The sequence below is a fragment of the Xiphophorus maculatus genome, chromosome 1, assembly GCF_002775205.1.
Source record: "Xiphophorus maculatus strain JP 163 A chromosome 1, X_maculatus-5.0-male, whole genome shotgun sequence".
NCBI classification, from domain to species: Eukaryota; Metazoa; Chordata; class Actinopteri; order Cyprinodontiformes; family Poeciliidae; genus Xiphophorus; species Xiphophorus maculatus.
Window position 1 is genome coordinate 8,900,426 of NC_036443.1, and position 25,011 is coordinate 8,925,436.

Genomic DNA, 25,011 nt, shown 5'->3' on the forward strand with positions numbered 1-25,011 from the left:
GTTCCTGGAGGCCACCTGGAATGTGGGATCTTTCATCCGCCTCTCTGTTTCCATCTCCACCCCTCCTCAACACGAGAGAGGAAACGTCGTGACCTGTGTTTACTCCCTTCATTCTAAGGAATAAACATTCTAAGGCAAACTAGTGAATAATCCCACTTATTCACTCTGTTTGCCACATAAAATGTGAAGATCTGAACAACACACTTAAAGAAAAGTTCAACAAATATATAGACCCACTTTCTTTCCACTTAGTTCTCCTTGTTAAGCAAATAATGCATTTCCCCATTACCTCAGACAGGCTGTGCTACAAACTCTGTGCCTCAACATCAGCAGGAGCTCTGAGAGTTTCTAAGACTCTCAAAGCTGTTTGGCAAACTCAGCCCAGAAGCTGAATCAAGTCATGTATTTATAGATTATCACAGCATGCCACCCAGAAAACAAAGCGCTCTGTTCTCTGCTGTTGTGATGGGACGATAAAACATTCGCCGCTCTTATCTGAGACAAAAGTGCAGAAACAGAACAGCTTTGATTTATTGTGATTTAAATAAACTGTGAGAGCCAAGGTCTTGTCTTAGCCGAGACGGCAAAAAAGATGAATGCTACGACAAGGTGCCAAATAGGAATTTATTTGATGAAAGAGGCAAAAGTGTATCGTTAAAGTTTGGTCTCTGAAGATTAAATAAAAGCTTGAGTATTTGCCAAAGTTAGACAAGGAACTGTTGTTTTCTCATTACAACATCAGACTTGAAGAAACACCTGTAAACATCTCTTTGGTACAGTTGGCAGTCGCCTGCATAACTTCTCTTTCTGTCTACTCCCATATGTTTAAAGTTTGAGTCTTAAAGGGAGGGCATTATGCAAAACTGACTTGTTTTTTTGGGTTTATGCCATTTTATAATGACAAAAACACACCTGCAGTTTTGCTTTGACTCATTCATGCATGTTTGAGAAATCCTTGAATCTCCCATGGCAACCATTCATTGGATGCCTTAATGCTTCCTCATACAATGCAGCGACTATTTTCCCCAAAACCTTTCCACCTTTTAACTGCAGTTCCCAGTCGAGGTTCTGCTCCACAGAGAACCCCACACAGCTCCTCCAGACTAGCAATTAGCAATTAGCAGCTGGTGGAGCTGCGAATTTTCCTGAGTTCATTATCCAGCACACCTAAGAATAATTGTAAAAGGTATCAGATATGGAGGAAAGGTATCAGCTAAAGGGGAAATGTCAGAAAGTTTGGGAGGTCCTTAAAGAGACAGAGGCCAATTTTCACACATCAGATACAGCTGCTCCCTTTAAAAACTGCTAGTTTGTTTGTGGGCAGGTAAAAACCTTACATCAAAGGGAGAAATTTAACACTGCATTTCTTTACTGCTCTTTTAAAAACATAACATATGCAACGAACGTTATTTAGGATGTTTTAACACCAACTAAAGCAACTTTTTAAAAACTAGCTGCAATCCATTTGCCCACCTATAAGATGTGCAGCGTATAAATAAATGTCTTCATATAGTGGAAAGTGATGGAAGCAAAACATTAAATAGGTTTGAATGCAAGGAAACAAAAACTACAAAACAGACATTAAACTTCTGTAGGAGTAAATAAAAAAAACAACACGTTGAATTGGAGTCAACAAAAAAGCAATAAAGATTGTTTTAATTGGTTAAAAGGCATATAAAAAGACAACAAACTAAAATTCAGCTATTACACTCCCTGGACAATTTGTGTTATATTTACATCAACAAAGTCAAAGTTACTAAAGAATTACTTCAAAACGGACAGAAAAATGTAAAAGTTGAGCAACATCAAAAATGATCAGTGTTACCTTCATGTCCTCCAGTTAAAAACAGCTTCATTCTGTTTATTGTTCTCTAAACTGTGACTCCGGCTCATCATCGGGTTTATTTGAACTCTTTCATACACAATACTGACAATCTAGTACAAAAAATGGTATAAACTGGATTAATCTGCTATACTTGATGGGCAAGTTACGCATAAACCTTTTTTTTAAAATACTTTTTCTCCAATCCAAGAATTTTTTTTCTGCTCACCTTAGCAGAGTGCAAAACATTTGCCTTCTTTTGAGAGAAATTGAAAAAATTTCTCTCAAAAGAAGGCAAATGTTCTAAAACACTGCACATTTTAGCATCTAACCTATAGTTTCCATCAGTCTGGTTTGATTTCATAGTTAACCGCATCGAGAAATCTCTCCAAATCTCTCCAAATCCACCTGTTTGAGTTGAAATGAAATTGCCCTGGCTTTAAAGGATGGCCGTGCAGAGACGGACAGATGGAGAGAACAATCTCCACCTGACTGCACCGCTTGAGAGAACACAGCTTGAGCAACGGCAGAGCGAGAAAAACCCGGCTAATGTTGCGAACTGCTGTTTTTTAAAATGAGGAGCGAAGAGCGAGGCGTGGCGTTGGTGTGTGTAACAGCAGGTGTTGTTCTCCTGCAGCGGACTCAGCCCCCAGCTCTCCCACTGCGGCTGTTTATTAATGGCTACAAATTCATTACAAGCAGCCAGTCAGCCATGCTGCCTGTACGCCCAACGCCATTAGTCACACAGGCCGCCCTATAGACGCAGGATTGCATAGGATGAATACAAAGTGTCTAACTTTAAACATACAAGCATGGTTCTTCACACAGAATAATGCTCAGACACACAGTGCAATAAGAATGTGAAATGTTATTTAACTGATGTTTTACTTTGCTGTTTCTCTCTTTCTTTCTTTCATTCATTCATTCATCCGTCCTTTCTTGACTCATCTCCGACGGTCTCCATTCAGAGGACATCTTTATCCTTCATGGGAAAGACAAGAAGAATCCTCTCATCTACGGCCTGTTCACAACTTCAAGGTATTTCCTCCATAATGCAGAAATAATAGGAGCAGAGTCCTATATACTTGTAATTTATGTATATTCTTGCACATGTGCTGTGAGAGGGAGTGTTTGAAATTTACAGCAGATAAACAGTTTGTCCTCCTACACATGGTTTATATGAGAAAAAAAAAACGTGGAGTTACAGATGCTTATCAGCTCGTTTTGGAGATACCGGGGCATTTAAATCCAAACTCTGCTGTTACGGTTTATGGGAGTAAAGCTAGAGTGTCAAAGCAAAGAAAAAATATAGAGTATTTAAAACAAAAAAGCATAAGAGAAGCAGAGGCATAAAACAGCAAATGTCACTTGCTGAACTACAGGTGTACTAACAAATGTATCTAAAATGAAAGCCTTAAAATGTCTTAAATTTTTTTTTTTTTTAAGTGTTGGCCTTAAATACATTAATCACAGGTTTGTCATGGCCGGACAGGGACGGCAACGAGCTCAACTGTTTTTCATTTGGGTTTTTAAAGACTAGAAAAGGTTTCAATTCTACCTGATCTCCTCATAAAAATGGATACGGTACCTAACTCAAGAGAATTAAAGGTAAACATTTTATCATTTAATTCAACAAGCGAGATCCTTCAGTCTCCCACACAGCCAAACCAAGTAGTTTTGTCTAGTTTGTAATGCAGCTCTTATTTTATGTGAATAAGACAAAACTAACTTACAAGCAACCTGAGGACCTTGTTTTAAGCCACTGGTTCTTGAATAGTGATGAAAATTACTGCTTGTATTGGTACATTATTTCACTTATAATGTGTGGTTTTTAACTTGTTTGTTTTGCAGTGTCCATTCCAGTTTTGTAGAAATGGCTTTAAGGTCTTCCTTTTGACTAAACCTTTCCATCATTGGTCATTTCAAATGAAATCTGTGGCACTTTTGCAATAGTAAGCCGTTTCTGTTCTGGCAAACAACAAGATCTCAGCTGCTCTGGTTGGTTTCCTCCTGATGTGTTTCATCACATTTTCAGTGGAAAACAGGTGTGAACTGCAGGGAGGCCAGTCGAGCATATGCACTTTGTGTATATGAAAGCACGGCCGTGCAGAATGAGGTGTGGGATTTTCCTGCTGGAATAATCACAGACCTCTGTTGTCTTGACAGCGACATTATTTTCACCAACGCTTTAGAAGTGGCTCCTGCATCGATGAAACCTCCACGTTCGCTACGCGAGTAGTGCGACGATGAAACCTGCATATTGTCTGTTCTGAACACCGAACTAGTGTGCTTTGTGTTTTGTTTTTTTTCTAAGATCTGAATTTGCTCAGAGAAGTCTGAAGTGTTTCTGTACAGAACGATCACAGGGTTTGATTGATACGTTCCAAAATTGTGCTTACATTTGTGTGATGGAGAAAGTTTTCTCAGGTATTACTGAGCCAATAAGGCAGCTATTTATTGGAGCCAATCCAATAAAATTGGATTGACCATCCAATTTTTATTTGTTGATATTGTTTTAATCTATCAGAGGCCAATAAATATTAACAAACTATTAACATATCTAATATTTCTTTTCAGTGATTTCAGTTCTCCCCATTTCATTTGGGATTATTCTAAAGTAGTATGTAACCATTTTGGAAATTGTGTTTGTAAAAAGAATGAATATAATTTCAGAAGCTTGCAGCAATGTTCAGGCTTCAAATGAAACTTCAGAGTACAGTGAAGGACATTCTGCGGTTTTAATCAGTGAGCATTCCTGCACCGACCAGATAGCACTTTAAATAACCCTGACATCCAAAAGTACAAATTCCTGTGGTTCCTGAAATCCCTATCCAATAAAAAAATATTTTGATCGTAACAACTCCACATGTAACAGTCCTCCTTATGTTTGCATGTTAAAAATATTTATTACATTTTACATAACGGCATGCGGTTTTCTTCCACGACTTGAAGAAGGAAGACAATGAAATCATCTTCCTTTTAACTTCCAAGCAAACACAACATCTGCGTTGTTCTGCTTCAGTCAGGGAGACATGAAGCTTCGCCACGAAGAGCTTGTCTGTGACAGGGTGCCTCATATCGCACTCTGGTGCGTGGCACACAGATGTTGGTGTCACACGCTGCCGGTTACACACCGCTTGCTCTTTCTTATGTCACTCTGAGTCATGAATGAAATTCTTGTTCATTCACTTTTAACAACAATGAACATTCATCTTCGCATCATCATCGTCGCTGTCGTCATCTGTGAACGGACTTTAGGGCCAATCTGTGACATTTTTCACATATAAACACACCTACAGTGCAAAACAAGAACAGAGTTCACAACTCTTAACCCCTCTTTACTCTGATATCCCAGAATAAAGTCCAGTGTAATCACAAATCTAGTCTTTATGTAAGAGTTGCAAAAGGAAAGCCAACGTCTGTCAGAAATCATGCATAAGACACAAAAAACCCTGAACACATTGTCCCTATGATGAACGTGTCATAGAAAAACCGAGTGTCTTCAGTCAGAGGCTTTCCTATAATACAGACTGCTACAGAAGATCTTTGCTGCCCACAACCATCACCGTCTACAATAACTCTAAAGAATCTTGAATTTATACGAGTTTTTAATTTCCCTTTGGAATGAATAAAACAGTTTTGAACAGAACTGAATTGAACATGGTTTGTCTTAAACCATACTGTTCTGACTTTGAGTCATTTTGTGTCATTTTCATAGTCTCATATCATTTGCCACCACACACAGTTTCCATTCCAGTATTTCATTCTATTAAGCACCCAGCATCATCTTTGTCTGTGTTGAATAAATGTCTACCCACAGCATGATGCTGCCACCGCCCTTTCATGAATAGGATGCTAATAGTTGTCCATAATTTTCTTGATTTTTATACAAAATCCTCTTTTGCTAATTTGTGCAAAAAGCTAAACTCAATTCTTCTCTTTCCAACCCGACTGAGCTCGAGTTGTTCATGAGAAGGATCAGCAAAGTGGCAGAGGCGTCGCCCAAAACACCTGCAGCTGTAACTGCTGGCAGACAGAGAAAGAAAATGGCCGATGTCTAAAAGAAACAGACTCGTAGAGGCGGAGGCAGCTGCCAAATCAACAAATAAAGAACCCAAAGAGCAGGCGGCATCTGAAAGAGCAGTTTAGGAAAAAGTTAGTAAAAGAGAGAGGAAAATGAGCACCCTCATGGCCAACTAAGACAGCCTGGATTTCCTCATTTTCTCCACATCGCTGCTGGCACCACACACTCCCAGAGTTAACAGCGTTCCTGAGTTAAACCCCAGAGCTCTACAGTAGCAGCAGAAGCATGACTGCATTTGGCACGGCCGAGCAGGGTGTTGGCCTGCTTCTGGGGGATTTGGAAAGTATCTGGAATCTTAGCAGGGAATGGACAGAAATCCAAAGCATCGCGCAGGGTGGGGTCGCAACCACAGAAGAGTGGGTGAAGAGGGGTCACTCCTTCTGAATGGAAACTCCTCCCTGCAGCAAAGTCATGGTTGCTCACTCTCTCTGACTTTAGGATAGGGTTGAGAATGAACACTGAATCAGTCTTCTGTATTGTTTTTTCCTTTTGAAGGCACACCTACTTTGGAATAACTTTTGAAAATGAGATTTTATAGAAAATTATGTTTTTATTTCAGAAAAACCATTGTAAATACTCTTGTAAAATTCCGCAAAAATAGTCTGTTTTAACTATGAATGCCAGGTTTTCCATAAATTTATGAGCCTGAGTAGGTAATTTGGTTTTAAAGGAGTTAAGTGGTTTTGTAGTTGTGATTCTTCGGGCTTTGTGATGTGTCAGAGTGAACAACAGGCTGGCCACAGAGAGGAATGAAAGGAGGATTCCTCCAGCGGAGCGTCAGAGCATACATGCTGCATATGTGTCACCCAAATGAACCAAGAGAAACCAATCTGAGTCATCTAAATGTGGCTTTTCTGTCTATCCTGTTTCTATTTCAGTGGATTTTTTTTTTTTTTTTTTTTTTACTTAAACAAGCGTTTATAAGAATCCTTTCCAGAACTGACGATGGTAGCTACAGTTGTTGGTATGTTTTGCGGTAAAAATCTCAAAGGGAGCACATTTCAATACTTTGACTGCTGGCATAGAGAGGTCAGTAAAAGTTAAAGAAAAGCCACAATGAGATGCTGCTTTTCATTTCCAGTGCCAGTCACATGTTTGTAATAAACACTGCAGACAAAACACTCACATTGATTTTGGGCTCTTAATAATTTACTGAACCATTCTTTTTCATGGTAGAATGAGTTTTAAACAACTCCAGATAATTGAAAAAGCAAAATAATTTCATTAGGACTTTCCTGTAATCCTCACAGGGTCAAAATTATACATACAGTGGGTAAGTGCCCCTTAGAAAGTTGCAATTTGAATGTATTTTGTGGCCACCCAGAAGTTTCTAGCATACGTCCTGCTGGATATTCTTCTATTTAGAATCAGTGGAGTCAACTTGGTTGGTTTCCTGGCACAAACCCAGCTGTTGAGCATTGGGCCATGCTTGTTTTGGTATAACTGAGGTCAGAGTTTTCCAAAAGCGTAATGCCACCGTGCCTTCACCATTCCAAAACCAGTTTTGGTACGTGTTTAGGATTATTGTTCTGATAAAACCCTGTGCTGAATAGGAGTTTCAACCATTTGGCCCAAACTGTCACCCTTTGATGAAAAGAGAACAATCCATAAATCAACAAGGCTCAAGTCTACCATAAACTGAAAGCCTCAAAGCTTAAAGGCATTGCTCTGAGTGGTGCAGGTTTCACATGTCTATGGACTCAAGTGTCACCGACTAGAAAAAGAAAACAATTGGAACTCTGGCAGCTAACTATCTACACTAGAAACATTTCTTCCAGATAAATATTAAATGTGAAAATGTAGCTGTTTGCCCCTAGAGAAAGAAGGAGTCCAGGTGAGGCGTTCGAACTTCAGAGCAATGTATTCATTGTTAAGCATGGTGGAGGGTTTCATTTTCTTCCTGTTGTACTTTCCTATTACAAAGATGGGTGAATTAAAAAGTAAGAACACTGAAATTCTTCCCTTCTTCTCTAATAATTTTCTAACCAGCAGTCCCAATCCAAGACTGAAAATGTCCTCCCAGATATTTTTGTGGAAGCTCACAATTACTGCACACAATGATTGCTTCATGGCCCAGTACAAGTAAACACTCCGCCGCTGGGGTAGATGGCTGAAGCTTGGACACATCTGGGTTTTCCAACAGGGAAGTGATCCCAAACACATCAAATCTGGTTCCAGAATGGACAGATCAGGCTAACATTTCGCTTCTGGAAAGCACTGACGCCTTCTGTGCTGGAAATGCATGCCCTGAACTTAAAGGTTCCAGAATCCAATTAATTTAAAAGAGCGTTCTCAACTGTGTTGTGAAGAATAATTCGGTCTCCAGGCAGATGTGTGCCACAGGCTTAAAACAACAAGAAATGAGTGAAGCGTCATGTCTCCCTGACTGAAGCAGAACAACGCAGATGTTGTGTTTGCTTGGAAGTTAAAAGGAAGATGATTTCATTGTCTTCCTTCTTCAAGTCGTGGAAGAAAACCGCATGCTGTTATGTAAAATGTAATAAATATTTTAACATGCAAACATAAGGAGGACATTTACATGTGGAGTTGTTACGATCAAAATATTGTTTTATTGGATAGGGATTTCAGGAACCACAGGAATTTGTACTTTTGGTTTTAATGTATGGTCAAAATTGTACATACAGACATAAATATGTACATAAATCGAAATAAATGTCCCTTAGGAAGTTGCATCTCTGCTAGTTGCTGACCGCAGCCATCCTTAAAGTGCCAGTGCAGTAAATGAAAAGTTCAAGTGCATCATTAAAAGTCCAAAATAAGAAGATGAGCATATGTAGACTTTATTACCAGTGCCTTACATCACTTTCTGACTGAAGTGATGCTGTTATTATTGCTGCTGGTGGAAGGATAATAATAGGTGGACAGAATTACCTGACAGCTCTTCTCCTGCTTTGTTTTCAGTGACATCCTGAACGGTTCGGCGGTGTGCGTTTATCGAATGGAGGACGTGGTTCGAGCCTTTAAGGGCAACTTTCTGCATAAAGAGGGGCCCCAGTACAAATGGGCCGAGTTCACAGGAAAAGTGCCTTATCCACGGCCGGGAACTGTAAGCTACAACTCCCAACCGTCTGACTTGATGCATGATTTTAGTTGAAAATGATTAAAACAAGCACACAAGACGATGCCCTCAGATTTTAGCTTTCACTTTCACTTATTGCCCAAATAAAAAAGCTGCATAGTGTCTAAAAAAAATAATGTCTACATGTCGTTTTAAGGCTAATGCAGTGCATAAATAGCGATGCATTTTTTTTCTGTTTCTCACTGACAGTGTCCCAGCAGCACTTATGGAAGCTACAGCTCAACCAGAGAATATCCTGACGACGTAATTTTCTTCAGCAGGACTCATCCGCTGCTGCAGGTCCATCCTCCTTAACATTATTAAATTAAACCCATTTAATGTAATAAGACTCTGCCCTGTTTAACGCAGGGCCCAGTCATTTTTCCCCCCTCTCTATTTTGGTCTAAATAAAATTAAGAAATTAAATTAAATCGGCTTTCACCGCCTCATCCTTGATGACATGAATTTTCCATCATATTTTGGCTGATTTACAAAGCTGGCTGGAAAATGGCAATTTTAACACTTTATATTTAATATGACCGGTTTTGTAAACATAATGACCTCTGTTTCAGGAACATGTGCTGCCTCTGGGAGAGCGCCCACTGTTGGTGAGAGTGGGTGTTCACTACAAGTTTAGCAAGCTGCTGGTGGACCGGGTGGAGGCTGTGGATGGCACGTATGACGTCCTGTTCATCGGCACAGGTAGAGAGCAGAGGGAGCGGCTGGCTCATTTTAAACCCGGTCCTGCTTTTTATGTTAAATATTATTATTTGCTCTTTGTTTTGTCAGATTCAGGACTTGTGCTAAAGGCTATCCATCTGCCAAGAGAGCATGGTCAGAGTCAGGAGGTCACTCTGGAGCAGCTGCAGGTTTTTCAGGTACAACAAAATATTAAAGAAATAAAGAAAATGGCATATTTCAGCTTAATTTCAGATTATGTTAGGTATAAATCTTGTAATTTGATTAATCTGCATAGTGTTTTCTGGCCCATTACCTCAAGGAGGTTATTTCATTGTGCATTTTTATTTTTTTTTTTACATTTCTTAGGTTTGAGTTTCATAAAAACTGTTTAATATTGATCTATAATGTTGCTATTTGCTTCTTTAGACACTAAGCATGTTTCTTTCTACTCGCAGCACAAATCACCCGTGACGGCGATGGCGTTGTCAAAGAAAAAGGTACAAAATGAACGAGACAGAAAGTCGCTGCCAAACTTATAAACTCCCTGACTCACGCACACACACCCCTACACACACCCCTGCATGCTCAGCGTCACACTTATCACTCATCTTTCCACCTTGCGTCTCCCAGGACATCTTCACCACCAGTTGCTATGGTTACCTCACCTCAGTCAGTGGCATAATGAAGTGATACCACACTGTACACACAGACTTGTGTGCACACGCCCACACACCCACACCCACACACACACATATATTTTCACCTTACTTTGTTAAAATAGTCTGCGATCCTTGAAAAAGACAAACCCACATCTTTCTCGACAACAGATTTAGATATCTAGTCTATAAAAAAACAAGCATTAACACATTTTTTGCTCCTATACACAAACATCATGAGTTCAGTGTGTTGCACATCATTAAATGAGATGAATATTGTCTTTTTGTTCATCATTTGAACTGGATTTCTGCCTCTTTCTGCTGTTCCCCTTAATGATCCTCCATTCTACTGTTTTCTCCTCAATCTGTTTCTATCTGTCACCTCTCTCGTCTTCCACAGTGGCTGTTTGTGGGCTCCAGGGAGGGTGTGTCTCAGCTGGCCCTGTACCAGTGTGAGCTGTACGGCCAGGCCTGCGCGGAGTGCTGCTTGGCCCGGGATCCGTACTGCACCTGGGACGGACATGCCTGCAGCCCATATATGCCCACCGTGCGCCGGTAGGGAAGAAAGAAAGAGCACATTATTTTAAAAATCCAAACAACAGCTAACGTGATTATAGTGTAGCTAAATGTCTTCCCTCTCAGTTAAATGTGGGCGATGCAATCTCCAGTCAGTCATCTAGATTGAAATTAGAAGCACATCTGTTGATAGTTTAAAAGTTGATCACATCTAAACTCGGATTTCTCTGTTTAGGCTTTATGCATTTTTTCCAGATGAATAACACTGTGGCCCCTTTACAAAACGTCTACCAGTTTTTTTTTTCATGTTTATTGGGGATATTCTAATCTAACCTTTTCCCCCAGTGATTGCATGAGCAGATTGATTCACTTCTATCAGATTGAAGCACTACATGACCTTCTCTCTAGTGCCATCATCAGGACAAAATTTACATAGTAACCAGCATTCGCAAATCAATGTCATCACTCTGAGGCTTTTCTCTGGTAGAGCTAAAAACAACTAAGCAGTGGAGTACACAGACTTGTTGGAGGGCAGGGTGCTCAAGAGGAAAAAAGGTCGAAATTATGTTGTTTGGCAAAATTATAGAAATATAGAGCACTGGTAATCCAGAATGCTACCTTGGGCTACACACTATATACTGTCAAAAACACACTCCCACATTTTAAAAGGGCACTTTTTTTCTAAAGAGAAAAAGGGGCAGGATGTCTAGCACCACCTAGTGTCTATCAGCGTACATCCCTGCAACTAACCGTTATATTTGTTTGTCTGCAGGAGAAATGCTCGTCATTTAGGGGAGGAGGAGGATCCACTAACTCAGTGCGTCCGACAGGGAGGTGAGGAGCAAATCCAACGATTTCACCAAGTGTGAAGTGTCCAACTGCTCATTATGTATGAATACTTTACAGTCCAACATGGTTTGAATTACATATATAGTAACAACAGAGTGTATGTGGCCTGTGGAAAGCTACAGAATTCAAGTTTAATTTAAATTTCTTAGTCTATAATACCTACCTCTCTTAACGCCCTCTGCTTGGATTTAGAGATGAGAAAATGTTCTAAGCTGCAGTAAATATGAAGCGACCCATACAGCTTCTTAGGGTGTGTTTTAGTGATGTAAAGGTTCTTATTTTAGCATATATATATATACATATATATATATGCAATAAACAGCTATGCCCTGCCAGTAATCAGATACCCTGCTGGAATAATTAGCTGGCCAAAGGAGGAGATAAAAGCCACGGATATTAAGACTAGAAAACTACTAACAATGCATGGAGGGTTCCATCCCAAATCCAGCACCCTGAGACTGTACACGAGCCGCAAGGAAGGAGGCAGAGGACTAGTGAGTGTGAGAACCACAGTCCAGGACGAAACAACTAAGATCCATAAATACATCAGGGACAAAGCCTCAACAGACAATGTGCTCAGTGAATATCTCAGACAACAGGGAACGGAGGTTGAGGTGCCAGAGATACCATCATGGGAGGACAAGCCCCTACATGGGATGTACCACCAGCAAATAACCCAAGTGGCTGATATCAGTAAATCCTACCAATGGCTGGAAAAAGCTGGACTCAAGGACAGCACAGAGGCCCTCATCCTGGCCGCCCAGGAACAGGCCCTAAACACCAGAGCAATAGAGGCCCAGATCTACCACACCAGACAAGACCCAAGGTGTAGGTTGTGCAAGGAGGCCCCTGAGACAGTCCAGCACATAACAGCAGGGTGCAAGATACTGGCAGGGAAAGCGTACATGGAACGACATAACCAAGTTGCAGGCATAGTGTACAGAAACATCTGTGTAGAATATGGACTGGAAACCCCGAGATCAAAGTGGGAAACACCCCCAAAGGTGGCGGAGAACGCCAGAGCTAAGATCCTGTGGGACTTCCAGATCCAGACAGACAAAATGGTAATGGCGAACCAACCAGACATTGTCGTAGTGGATAAACAACAGAGGAAAGCCGTTGTGATAGATGTAGCAATACCAAGCGACTGCAACATCAGGATAAAGGAGCACGAGAAACTAGAGAAATACCAGGGCCTCAGGGAGGAACTGGAGAGGACCTGGAAGGTGAAGACCACAGTGGTGCCTGTGGTCATCGGGGCCCTCGGGGCAGTCACCCCCAAACTGGACCAATGGCTACAACAGATCCCAGGAACAACATCAGACATCTCAGTCCAGAAATGTGCAGTCCTTGGCACAGCCAAGATACTGCGCAGAACCCTCAAGCTCCCAGGCCTCTGGTAGAGGACCCGAGCTCAGAGGATAAGAACCACCCGCGGTGGTGAGAAGGGAATTTTTATATATATATATATATATATATATAATATGCACCTCATTCTGTGATGTCAAAACAAGGACAGTCAGTTGGCTGTGGCTAGAAGAACATGGCTTCTGTGTCATATTTTCAGCCAATGGAAACAGGAAGTCATAGATTACTAATTACAAGTAATTCAAATCTTTGAAAAGTTAAATATAAATTATTAAAAAGATTCAGCTGAACTTGATTTAAAGAAATTGCTAGAGATATTAAAGGCTGTGCACCAGTGATTTGGTTAAAAACTATTTCTGAACAGGTTAAATTACTCTCTCACAAAATAAATCTACTGAAATTAAATTAGTTGGGTTTCTCAGTGTGAGATTATGTTATTGCAGTAAAGGATTGATATATCTACTAAAGTTTTTTTACACATCTTTAGCAAAAAAGTAAATCTGTCCTTTGTAAACAAATAACTTCAAGGGAGAAAATAAACACAGAAACGGAGCAGAGCTGAAGCTTTACCAGCAACAAAGCCATGTTTAATGAGTTACTGTGTTTTGTTGGTTTAATTCAGCTGGGCTGCAGGTGGAGGCGGAGCAGAGGGTCATGATGGTTGCCGAGGGTAACAGCACCTACCTGGAGTGTCTGCCTCGGTCCAGACACGCTGCCGTTACCTGGTACAAACAAGCTGGAGAGAATAGCGCCGAACTAAACCAGGTACACACATTTTACCATAACGCAGTCAAATCTAACACCGTTATGTTCGCGTTACTTTCAAATTTAAACATTGATATCAATAATTGACTTGTCATTTTGTTGTGAGTTAAAGCTGTATAAATAAGCCTATTAATCCATCGATTTGAATTGGATTAAATTGTGAAAAAATTTAATCAAAATGAAATTAAGTCAGCTGAAAAAATTTGAATACAATGAAGCTGAGGTTGAATAGAAATTAAATTAAGTTCATTAAGATGAAACTAAAATGGTATTAATTGAATTAATTGGCTTAAATTACAATTAATTAAAAATAATCAAACTGAGTTGATACAACAAAATTAATTATGTTAATGGCGTTAATATCCGTCCAGGTGATGACAGGTGACCAGCTGGTGGTGATAGAGCGCGGCGTCCTGATTCGGCGAGCCGAGCTCTCTCACGGTGGCGTCTACCACTGCCAGGTGGAGGAGCACGGCTATCACTGGACCGCAGTCACCGTCCGCCTCGCTGTCTGGAGCCCGTCTGCCAATCGCGTCCTCTCCTCCTGGGCTGGTTCGTCCTATCAGAGCGCAGGAACCCAGCCCTGGTACGAGGATGTGATGGCCCTGATTCACCCCGGAAACCTGGGCGAGCACTGCAAGGCCCTGGGTTACCGTCCGCCGCGCAGCCAGCGCCGTCGCGGGGACTTCATGATTCCGCCACATAAGGAGAAAGAGAGGGCTGAGAAGCACAAGCACGGTGGAGGAAGAGGAGGAGAAGAAGGAGGAGGAGGGGGAGGACGCGCCGTGGGACGGAAGAGCAGGAGCAAGCCTCAACAGAGGGCACCGAGGAGCGCCTGAGCACACAGCGTCACTGACTGAGACACACACACTTTGTGTAACCCTAACATGCACACACTTAACTTATACTTTAGGACCCACTCATACTGTATGTACAGAGACTACGTCATGCGCATGCACTTATCTAAAATGAAAACGGCATCCTCTCATCTTAGTGGCAAGTAGTCAAACTCCACATAATCATCTGAACTTTGTACAGGAAGGCTTGGACAGCGGCGGACCGCTTTGCTCGGACAAATGACTTTGTGAATAAACGTGCAAAAGCAGATTAGCTTAAGTTGCTTAGCATGCCGAATGAAGAACGAACAGCACAGCCAGATCACTCTGTGCTGTGATGAGGACATTTAAGTGGATATTTTTCAGGTTGAGGAAGCATTTTTCCACAAGCTAAAATTTAACATTTTAAACACATGTTGCCCTACTGAAAGGATGTTGAGCCTAAAGGAAAACCTTTGAGCTTTGTATGTTCTTCCCACTTAATTACCAAATGCATATCCAGTTACTAACTTAACAGGCAAAAATAAGCTTCCTGTTGTCTCAGTCATCTTTTAGAAGAGCAAAACGAGTAGGAGAGTGGAAAGAAATTTGGGTTGGAGGAAGAATTTTCTTAATGTGTTTTGTGCCCAGTTTTGGACCGTTGCCCCGCTTGTGATGATTGAGAATTGGGAATCATTAGGAATACAGCAACTTGTTTTGCAGCGATGGAACGGGTCAAACCAAAACAAGGGAAAACGCATGTAGACTGTGCTGAAAAGAACTTGGATGTTGTTACCAAGGCATCAAATGGAGAAATAATCAACAGTCAGATGAAAATTGGGCCAAAAATGTAAATAAAATGACACGATCAAATTACAGCAGAAAAGCCACAACTATTCTTGCTGCTGCTACATTATTATAAAGCAATAATTATTACAGTTATAATAATGTAATGATAACATTTATCAATTATTTTGTTGCACATATTTGAACAGAAATATGGAATAAACACATGTTAAATTTAGCAGTGGTATTCAAGTGTTAATTGTAGTTCAGAGCTGTGTGTGAACTTCTAAAGCAGTGCTACCTTAATAGGAGCAATGGGTGGCGCTTCTTTAGTTTTACACACCATGGCCTGAAATATTTCCAAACAGTCAACTTTGACCAGCAATGTGCAGCAACATGTGGGGGAGGGGCATCTACTACACTTCCCCTGGCATCTCATGAACAGGCTCTGGCCTTTCTGTGGTTTTTGAATTGTAGCTTTTGAACATTTTGGTATTCTTTGAATAGCGAGCCGACCCTAATCAGCAGTGATTGCTAATTAAAGACATTCAAAACTTTCCAGACAGAAACTTAGCACGGTAATAATGTCCAGAAACAAATTAAACTAGCTTTCAATTGGGAATAAATAAGACAGCTGTTCTATAAAAAAAAAAAACAGGTTGACAACAATCAACCGCAGTAGATTCACAAACTATTCATCAACAGTGAGACGTTTGTTAGTTTGTTCAGAAAGGAGCGGTTCCACCTTAAGATTATGTACTGTGACCACTGAGATGAAAAGCAGAGAAGAGTGCAACAATCCTTTTGATGGTTGACTTTCCCAGGACGTCGGTACGGCGTGCTGCAGCTGTGCCGACCACTACAAAAAGAGGTTGCCATTGTGTTTGCCGCAGTGCTTGGCGCTGTGACGTCAACCCAGGTTCAGAAGCAGTCCTGCTGCTAATTTTGTGCCATGTGGGGGACAGAGTGAACAAAACAAAACATGTACAATTCTACTTTTAGCTTGTAATCCGCATATTTGCATAGATCTGGAGAATCTGTTGAAATTTTAAAAAAGTAATAAGAAATAAAGGGTTTTCCATGCAGATGTGAATGTGGTTTGAATGGCTTCAACAGGGGTCATAAACAGAACGTTCACTGCTTGGTTTATCGTTTGGTGTTCAAATCGGATGAGACCTGCACGGTTTTGAACTCTTTGTCATTTAAAGATGACATTTAACTGTTCTGTAATTTGAACTGTGTTTCTTCTCAGTATGTTGAACTTTGTAAAATATGCTTTCAAAAGATTTTCCACTTGTGTTTGATCAAATAAAAAAACAACCAAAAAAAAAAAAAAACAAAACAAGAAAACACAAGCTGACGAGGCCCTAACAGGCAGAGGACTCTGTACATAACATGCATGTTTCTCAACCTTCAGACTGCAGGTGACTTTGTGTGACAGCTGGTTCTGCAGCTCCAGCCTATAATGTCGTCTTACTGCAAGTGGTGAAAAAGGCTCAGTGTGTGATGAAGACGTTTCAGCTGTGCTACCTGAATGCTGGAGGCAGGGCTCGACGGGAATATTTTCTGCTGGACTTTGGCTCGTCAGAAGACAGTGACTTTTCAAAACAGTGAGATGTGACTTATTATGTGCTACATGTTAAACAGAGCTTCTTCCATCATCTGTTTGATTTTATTCTTTCTTGTATTTATTAGTCTGACTTTGAGTAAAGCATCCTGGTTAGTAAAAGCTCACCACCAAGCCATAAAGCCCCCACTGTTTTTTTTTTTTTTTGTTGTATTTTTTTTTACATGTGAACATCTTTGCTTGCTTTTATATGTATATCTGGTGTCCAGTTGTTACCATTTCCCCTGTTTAAAAACCTTCCAGCTGCGTCTTTATTTGTATTATTTTGATAACGTCTTAGGGAAACCTTCCCAATCTCTTGGTATTTAAAAGTTGATCTGTTTCAAGTTGAGGCAGCAAGAACTAAAGAAGTATTTAAAACATTGTCTTTGTCTGTGTCTTTAATATATGCATATCACTGACTTAAACTAAAAGCTCAGACCAGTACTGCTTATGGCAAACTGTGTTGGAAATGAACATTTTCTGTCTGAAGCAATAAAAATAAATCATTACATTGAAGGTCTGTGGAATCAGTAATGTGATAGTGTAGTACCTTGCCAGTAATATAGGTTTTGAGTCAACAATGTAACAATATATTGAGAAAGTAAAACTTTTTTTTGAAAATGTAACAAATCCACAAATAGCTTAATACAGTACATGAATAAGTATCATAATACTATAAGTTAATATTTTCAGTTTAGTTTTCTTGTAATTAGATGTTGCAGATGCCATAGTTTTCATATTCAGTCACCAGTGATGAAATAATGTAATGTTTTTCTGTTTTGCTTCATTACATTTAAAATGGCCAAAAGTACATTAGTTTTTAGTGACTTTCTCATGTTACAACCACAAACTAATGTATTTAAATAGGATTTTATGTGACTGACCAACACAAGGTGTTGAAAATATTACATGGTTTTCAACCTTTTATAAAACCATTTCTTTTTTTTTTGCCACAATTGCAACTTTGCACATTTTGTACATGCAAGTTTCATTAACACTTTGACGGGATGTGAATAAGACTGTCATGACATTGTCATAAACATGACATAACACCTGTCATGAACATGAGTAAGTCTTCATGAATATTTATGACTGTTGTCATAAAGTTTCATTCGGTAAATCATGTCATTTTAATACAAAGTTGACATTATTCAAAATGTCTTCGTTATGACAACTTGTCATTAACCAAGACATCATGATCTGACATAAATTTGTTATAAAAGTATTACTGATTAAACTTTAGCTTTAATAACATAAATGTACATATTTTTTTAAGTTTAATAGAAAGAAGTCTATTACAGATTGAACAATCTTACGACAGATCTTGCGACAGATTCTCAATTGGATTTTAAGCAAGACTTTGACTATGCCTGTTTAACACGTGCATATGTTTTGATCTGAGCCATGACGTTGTTGCTCTAACTGTAACCAATAGTTATCCTGTCAACATAGACCCTGTGGATCTCTGCAAATCCTCAAAAAGTAACTATACATGTTAGATCGACGACCACGTCTTGGTAGGTTTGGAGAACTCTGCCCTTTCCGTCTTTGGATTATAAATTGAACTGTGCTAAATAAAATAACCAAAGCTGTGTTTGTTGCTGCTTTAGAGGTCCTCCACAATTAAATGCATTATGATTTAATGCATGTAATGCACAATTAAATGCATTAAGACTTCCATTACATTACCACAGTTTAATGTGGTTGTAACATTACACTGTGTAGAAAAGTTGAAGGGATATTTATGCGAGGCATTGTACATGGTGAAGTCTAGTAATAACAGCACTGCGTACATGTTCAGTATCATTTCTCGTGAATATACCAAGCATGGAGCTAAACCTGTATTATAGCCCGGTATAAATCAAACGGGAGTCCTCCACGTTTTTCCTCTTCAAGTTTGCAATTCTGCACAGAACATCTCTGTGTGGGCTTTAGCGTCTGTTTGACATTTGTGGGTTCTGAGTGAAAGCAGCTCAGTTCACAGGCTAAGCCAGTAAATTTGCCAAATTGGGAACTTAGCAACAAATGGGAGACACTTCTGTTGCTTTAGAAAAAAAAAATAACCAGGGGAGAGAGAGTGCAGATACCTAATGTGGGCTTGGCTTTTGGCTTCCTGGTTTGAACCTTCTCAGCTGCACCCACATTAAAGTACCCAGCAGCGGTGAGTTACTCACAAGCACATGTTTGGAAGGGGAAAGGAGGGCAAGTCGTGGAGACACAGACTGTGTGCTTAGGAATGTGAATCTAACACTCTGCTTCAAATTAAATCAACTTACTTCACGCTTTGTTATTGGTAGTGGTAAACTGTTAAAATAACATAAACTCAAAAGTGAAAAAGCAAGATCGCTATTGTGTGTTGAGGACATAGTTCAAGGCCTTGAAAAGTCTTCTGTATCTGCTTCCTTTGCCCTTCTACAGTGTGACGAAATTACAAACACAACTGCAGATGATCAAATAGCTTTTGTCTCAAAGCCTGTACTATCATACTTTGGTCAGAAAAATATGTGAACTTTGTTCATTGAAAATAGTTAAACTTTTATTGTCATGCAGTCATATGAAATAAATTACATAAGCCTCATTTGTCAAAGTAAAGGTAACTTTTGAAAATATCAACCTTTAAGCAAGTGTTTCATTAAGCCTACATTTCTGTTTCTATAATTTTATTGGTATAAATTTTAATTTTAGATGTCATGTTTTCATTAACTAAGTGGAAAATCATCATAATTAACTTCAAACATCCATCTGTGCGTAGGTCATTTATATAATGTGTTTTACTGAGTGAAAAGGTTGTATGTCAATTCTTCCTCTTCCGTTCTGCATCTCAATGTTTCAACTTAATCCCAACTCCTTGACAGGCAGACATCAGGTGGTACCTATCGGACACGACACCTAATCCATACTGCACCTCAACACAGGTGTCCACCTGGACTGTGCACTTAGTCCCTGCTGTACAGCAAGTTGAAGTCTGATGCCATCCAGAATCACTGGCCAGCCATTCTGAAGGAGCATCAGGTCCAGAACTATGAACAGGTTTGTGCCTGACCTTAGCCTGTTTGAGCTCGTCGGAGGTTTTGTCTGATCCAAGCAGCACTCAAGTAAGACGAGGAGCTTCCATGACGTTCCCTTGTTCACTCGTTCTAAACATTCAATGTTTCTCTTGAAGACATGCTGCAGGGCGGCTCCTCAGTCATCACAAGGACCTTCTGTGTTTCATTCTGTCATGGTCTATTTACGTCTCCGTGCCAGCACCCGTCTCATGTAATTTTCCAGAGCTGCTTCTCTGGAGCTGGAACAGACATGTCTCATTTTATATTTAGAGACTTTGATTTTCTTTTTGCAACAATGCCTTGGAAAAGTATGTGTTGAAACTTTACACATTTTGTCTGGTTGCAATCACAGTCTATGATGTATTTTGGTGACTTTATGCAAACAAACAACACATGGCAGCACATGGTAAACAGTAACAGTAAAGTATAAAGTGGAAGGAACTTATTTCCACTACTTTCCAACATTTTTACAAAAAATATAAAAAGGTGGGCTGCATTTGTTTTCAGCCCCAGTTGTCCTCAGAAATCCCTATATGAATACACAGAGTCTTATTACTTGTATGTGATTTAGTCTCAGTATAAATTCAGCCTCAGAGATTTGTTGGAGAAAACCGGTGAACAAACAGCATCATGAAGTTCAAGGAACAGATCATGGAAAAAGTGTGGAGAAATTAAAATAGGTTTAGGTCATAAAATTATATCCCAAGATCTAAACATCTCACAAAGCTAAACTGTAAGGATTACAGCTCAACTGCGAGCCTAAGAAGACATGAACCATTCAACTAAACCCATGTTGTTATATTTATATTTATATTCTAGTATTTTTTCATATGGGCCAAAAACACCAAGTTCAAAGTATTCAGAGGCAGCAAAATTAGATATTTTAAAATTAAAAATGCAAACATTATGACAAAGTGTTCTTCTTACCTGCACAAAGGTAACAAAACAAATAAATTAATCAGACCTTTGAAGAAAATGGATCTGTGAAGGAATGTACATTTGAAACATAAAAAGTAAACCTTCACCAAGAGCAGGACTTTGGTTCACTTTAAAAACACTTGTAGATTCACAAACAAGAAAGTTTGCCATTGAGTTAAAGTTGCTGTATATTTTTTTCTTTCTTTTACTCATGACTATGAAATTAGGATGAAAGGAAAACAGTGTGATTAATAAAATGCTTAGCTGACATTTTCCATTTTCAGGGAAAATTTGATTTGTCAGTAAAAAAAAAAATCTCACACCTGAAAAGATAAAAACATTGTGTCTTTTCCATCAATCGCTTGTGTTGGCAATTTTGTACCTCTCTTGAACTGGGACTGGGACCCTTGGTGCCTGGGGTCGAAAATGACCCCCAGGCTGAAGTTTAAACTCCCCTGATCTGAAGTGACAGGCTGGACAAGGACAGCATTAATCAGAGGAGCCCAGAGGCCTATGAACTCTGGAGCAGCTGCAGAAATCCACAGCTTAGGTAGGAGAATCTGTTGACACCACAACTATTAGTTGTGCACTCCTCTCTTCCTGGTCTTTGTGGAATAGTGGCGATGAGAAAGCCACTAGAAGTAAAGTTTGTAGTTTGTTGTATGGAGAAACAGCAACAAACACGTGGAAGAAGATGCCCCGATCACAAAACTGAAGTTGCAATATGTGGAGGAACGTTGAATATCAACCTGAACACGTTAAAGCATAATACAGTAGATATAAAAATATTTTTTTTTTACAGAAGCTCTCTATCTCATTTGACTCACAACTATTTTTGCGGTGAAAGGTAGTCCAACGAAGTGAATTAAATGTAAATGCACGCACCAGTTGTCAGGATTTCTTTGTGTAAATTTATCATGTTTCGTTTTTCCAGACATTCACTACTTTGTGTTTGTCTTTCACATACAGTCCCTAATAAAATAAATTGAAGTTTGTGGTTGTAATGTTACTACATGTAAAAAAAAAAACGTTTATAAAAACTCTTGCAAAGCATTGTATAAAGACCAGCTCTTAGGAGGATGTTTGTGTTTTGCGGTTTAGTTTTCCTTTAAAAATATGTCCAAACTTCAAATTTGATGGAGTGGATGTAACATTCAACCCTATTAAACCACCAATAGCAATCAAATAGCAAGCTCTGCGATTTATTTTCTTTCTTTTCCATCAAACTCATGTTTGGTGGAATAACCGAGTCTTCAGTTAATAAAGAACAATCAGTTCACTGAACCAGTGGTGAAATAATTCAGCTCACTTTGCAGTTTTTCCCCCCCTAACCAGCATGTTTGGCGCACATTTCCAAGCTCAAAGTTCTGCTTGGACACACCACTGTGGGATTCATTCCTTTCCAGTCATGCTATTTTGCAATCTCTCTGTACATCACTGTGTTTACTCCAAAACTGTAACATACCGCTCAGCACCAAACCCCTATCTTTCCAAACCACCGGACTGACCACGTCAGTATTTTATCACGCAGTGTTTAGCAAATGGATTGCTGAGCAATCATGTGTGCAGATAATACGTTCCATTCATTCCAGATATCCAGAGCATTCTTCTTATGGGTTCTATTGGCAAAAACTGGGTCAGCTATAGTTCATTCACTCTTTTATGTTTATGACATTAAGGACAAGCCACTGCATCATCTTTTCATTAGTTAACTGATGAAACAGATTTTCCGTTCTGCATTGTTCTTGTTGTTGCCAACATATCTCATCTGACAGTTTTGAAACCTAGTGAACACACTGCAAAATAATCCCTGCAACAGTGACACTTTAAATGAAAGCTAGCAGAGGTCCTAATTGGTAAAAGAACATATTATCCTGATATTAGTCCCTTCTCGTTGTCATGGCATCAATGTTATCTGTGATTTAAGAGTGGTTTCCTGTTTTCTTATTAGTAAAGCTAAAGTTTTAGAGATTTATTTTATCGGATTTGCCGCTTTTCAGAATTTTAGCACAACACTAACACAGAAGCACAAAATAATGTCAGCTTAATCCAATGACATTCATACCATAGTTCTAACACAATGGTACCCTGTAAAATCAGAGTAGTCGTCTTGTGGTTGGAAGGTTGTAGGTTCGATTCCAGCTTCCTCCTGTGACATGTCGATGTGTCCCTGGCGAAGGCACTGAACCCCAAATTGCGTACAGATCTGAGTATCGGTGTATAAATGTGTGTGTTTTTAAGTGCGAATGGGTGAATCTGACTTCAGTGTAGAGCGCTTTGAGTGGTCAAAATGATCGGAAAAACGGCATATAAGTTCAGTCCATTTACATAACAGCCTTATGGATGCATCAAAATAAGAAAAAATCAAAAACGTAGCACATACTGGACTACAAACGTGAGAGAAAGAAGCCACAGAAAGCCTACTTGGCAGCAAAATGTAAGTAAACGAAAGGATGATTCAAGACCTTCCAATGAGTTGAAAACCACTATATGTGCTTTCAATTTGTCTCAAAGCAGAAACTAAAAAATCAAAATGGTCCTCATGAGATACTTGGCACCAGAATCAGCCAAGCAGTAAACCCACTGGTAGCTTAAAGCGACTTTACATTTTCTGGCAATTTGAGAGGACTCTGTAAAGAACTCAATAAAAAGAAAGTAAGTGGCTGGGAAACATGCCAAAGGAAGTCACAGCGCTGCAGAAAAGATTTGGCATTAGCTTCATGTTGCCTTTTTATTATTATTTTTCCTTGTGCCCTGACAACCACAGAGAGTTTTTCACACAATTTAGCCAATAAAATTTCCCTTTAGGTCTAATAAGAGATTGTTCACGTCACCACCGAACCCCTCGCAGTGAAGTTCTCAGGCTGAACAAAATCTGCTTAAATGTTCAAAACTGAATTTTATTGCTTGCTGCCCAAAATGATTTCTACAGTAAGATCTCTTCAACCGAAACTCCATTGGCGATTATATCATGGCCTTTGGAAACCGATCGCCTGTCCGCAAACTTTTAATTATCCCCCTTCCTCTGTAAAACCACTGGATGTATTTTTTTATTTTTTTTTTACGTTTCTCTGAACACAAACCCCGACAGCCTTTTAAACATGAATCCAAAAACAATTTTCCGAGACCACCATAAAATGTTGCATTCTTGGTTTGGGGACCATCTCGAGCAGCTTTCCTTGCATTAAACTCGAATACGTTTTCCTGAATACCTGAGCGTGATCAGTGGCGGTCATGTTGAGTCAGGGAACGATGAAAACTGACTTCTGCAGACTCAGTTTTTACTGTCTGAGACGTTCCGGTGCGGTGCTGAGAGGGCGTCATTTGCTACATTTGTTTAATTGAAACAGCACATCGAGTTCAGGTCATGAGAAGCCTTGCCTTCGAGCTTGGAGAGGATTAACAGCCAGGATTAGTGGCTTGCTGATTTACGGTCGTTTACTGTCATTTTGGCCACCGACGTAAAACGTGCAGTCTCCAACTTCTATAATGAAAAACCACATCTGTATGAAGCCACATGCTCTCAATTTGCTTCGTATACCTCCTTGTCTTAACTGCTTCTCCTTATGTGGGAAACAGAAAAATCTGTTAAAATTGCTTCTCTTCTACTGTCAAATCCCAAAAGGGGAAACATAATTAAGTAATGGAGCTCTCTGTAGGGGTGCTCTGGAACAAAAGCTTATTTCTTAAACTTGTGTGTCTTTAGGTAGATTTCTTCAGCTTTGATGTGTGCTGCACCTGGAGAGGCAGCAAATGGGATAAAACTGCTGAATCCCCACTGAGGGAGCAGCTGGGCTGGATGGATGAGGTGGATTAGTTATTTTACAAACTCTTTAGATGTGGCTGCACTGTGGGTTTTTTCAGTCCTCTCTCCTCTTCTGAAGGGGTTTGCCATTCAAAGTTTTTTTTTTTTAAAAAAAAGCCACAAGACACTGGCTTTATTTCCACTGTGGAGGCACACAGTCCAAACCAATATCTTCTCATTACTTCAAGCTTCCTGGCAGGTTATTCACTGT

General features: G+C 39.7%; 1 protein-coding gene across 1 annotated transcript in view; it reads left to right on the plus strand.

The window, feature by feature from the left end:
* Positions 1-17,413, plus strand: part of LOC102225267 (semaphorin-3A-like) — a 66,824-nt gene extending 49,411 nt beyond the window's left edge. Inside the window, exons 9-18 of the mRNA XM_005800132.2 lie at positions 2,791-2,860; positions 8,829-8,973; positions 9,196-9,285; positions 9,558-9,687; positions 9,775-9,863; positions 10,122-10,163; positions 10,723-10,877; positions 11,611-11,672; positions 13,678-13,820; positions 14,192-17,413. Of these exons, the coding sequence (XP_005800189.1) occupies positions 2,791-2,860; positions 8,829-8,973; positions 9,196-9,285; positions 9,558-9,687; positions 9,775-9,863; positions 10,122-10,163; positions 10,723-10,877; positions 11,611-11,672; positions 13,678-13,820; positions 14,192-14,659 (1,394 nt within the window). The 3' untranslated portion in view covers positions 14,660-17,413. The remainder of the gene's footprint in view (positions 1-2,790; positions 2,861-8,828; positions 8,974-9,195; positions 9,286-9,557; positions 9,688-9,774; positions 9,864-10,121; positions 10,164-10,722; positions 10,878-11,610; positions 11,673-13,677; positions 13,821-14,191) is intronic.
* The last annotated feature ends 7,598 nt before the right edge of the window (positions 17,414-25,011 follow it).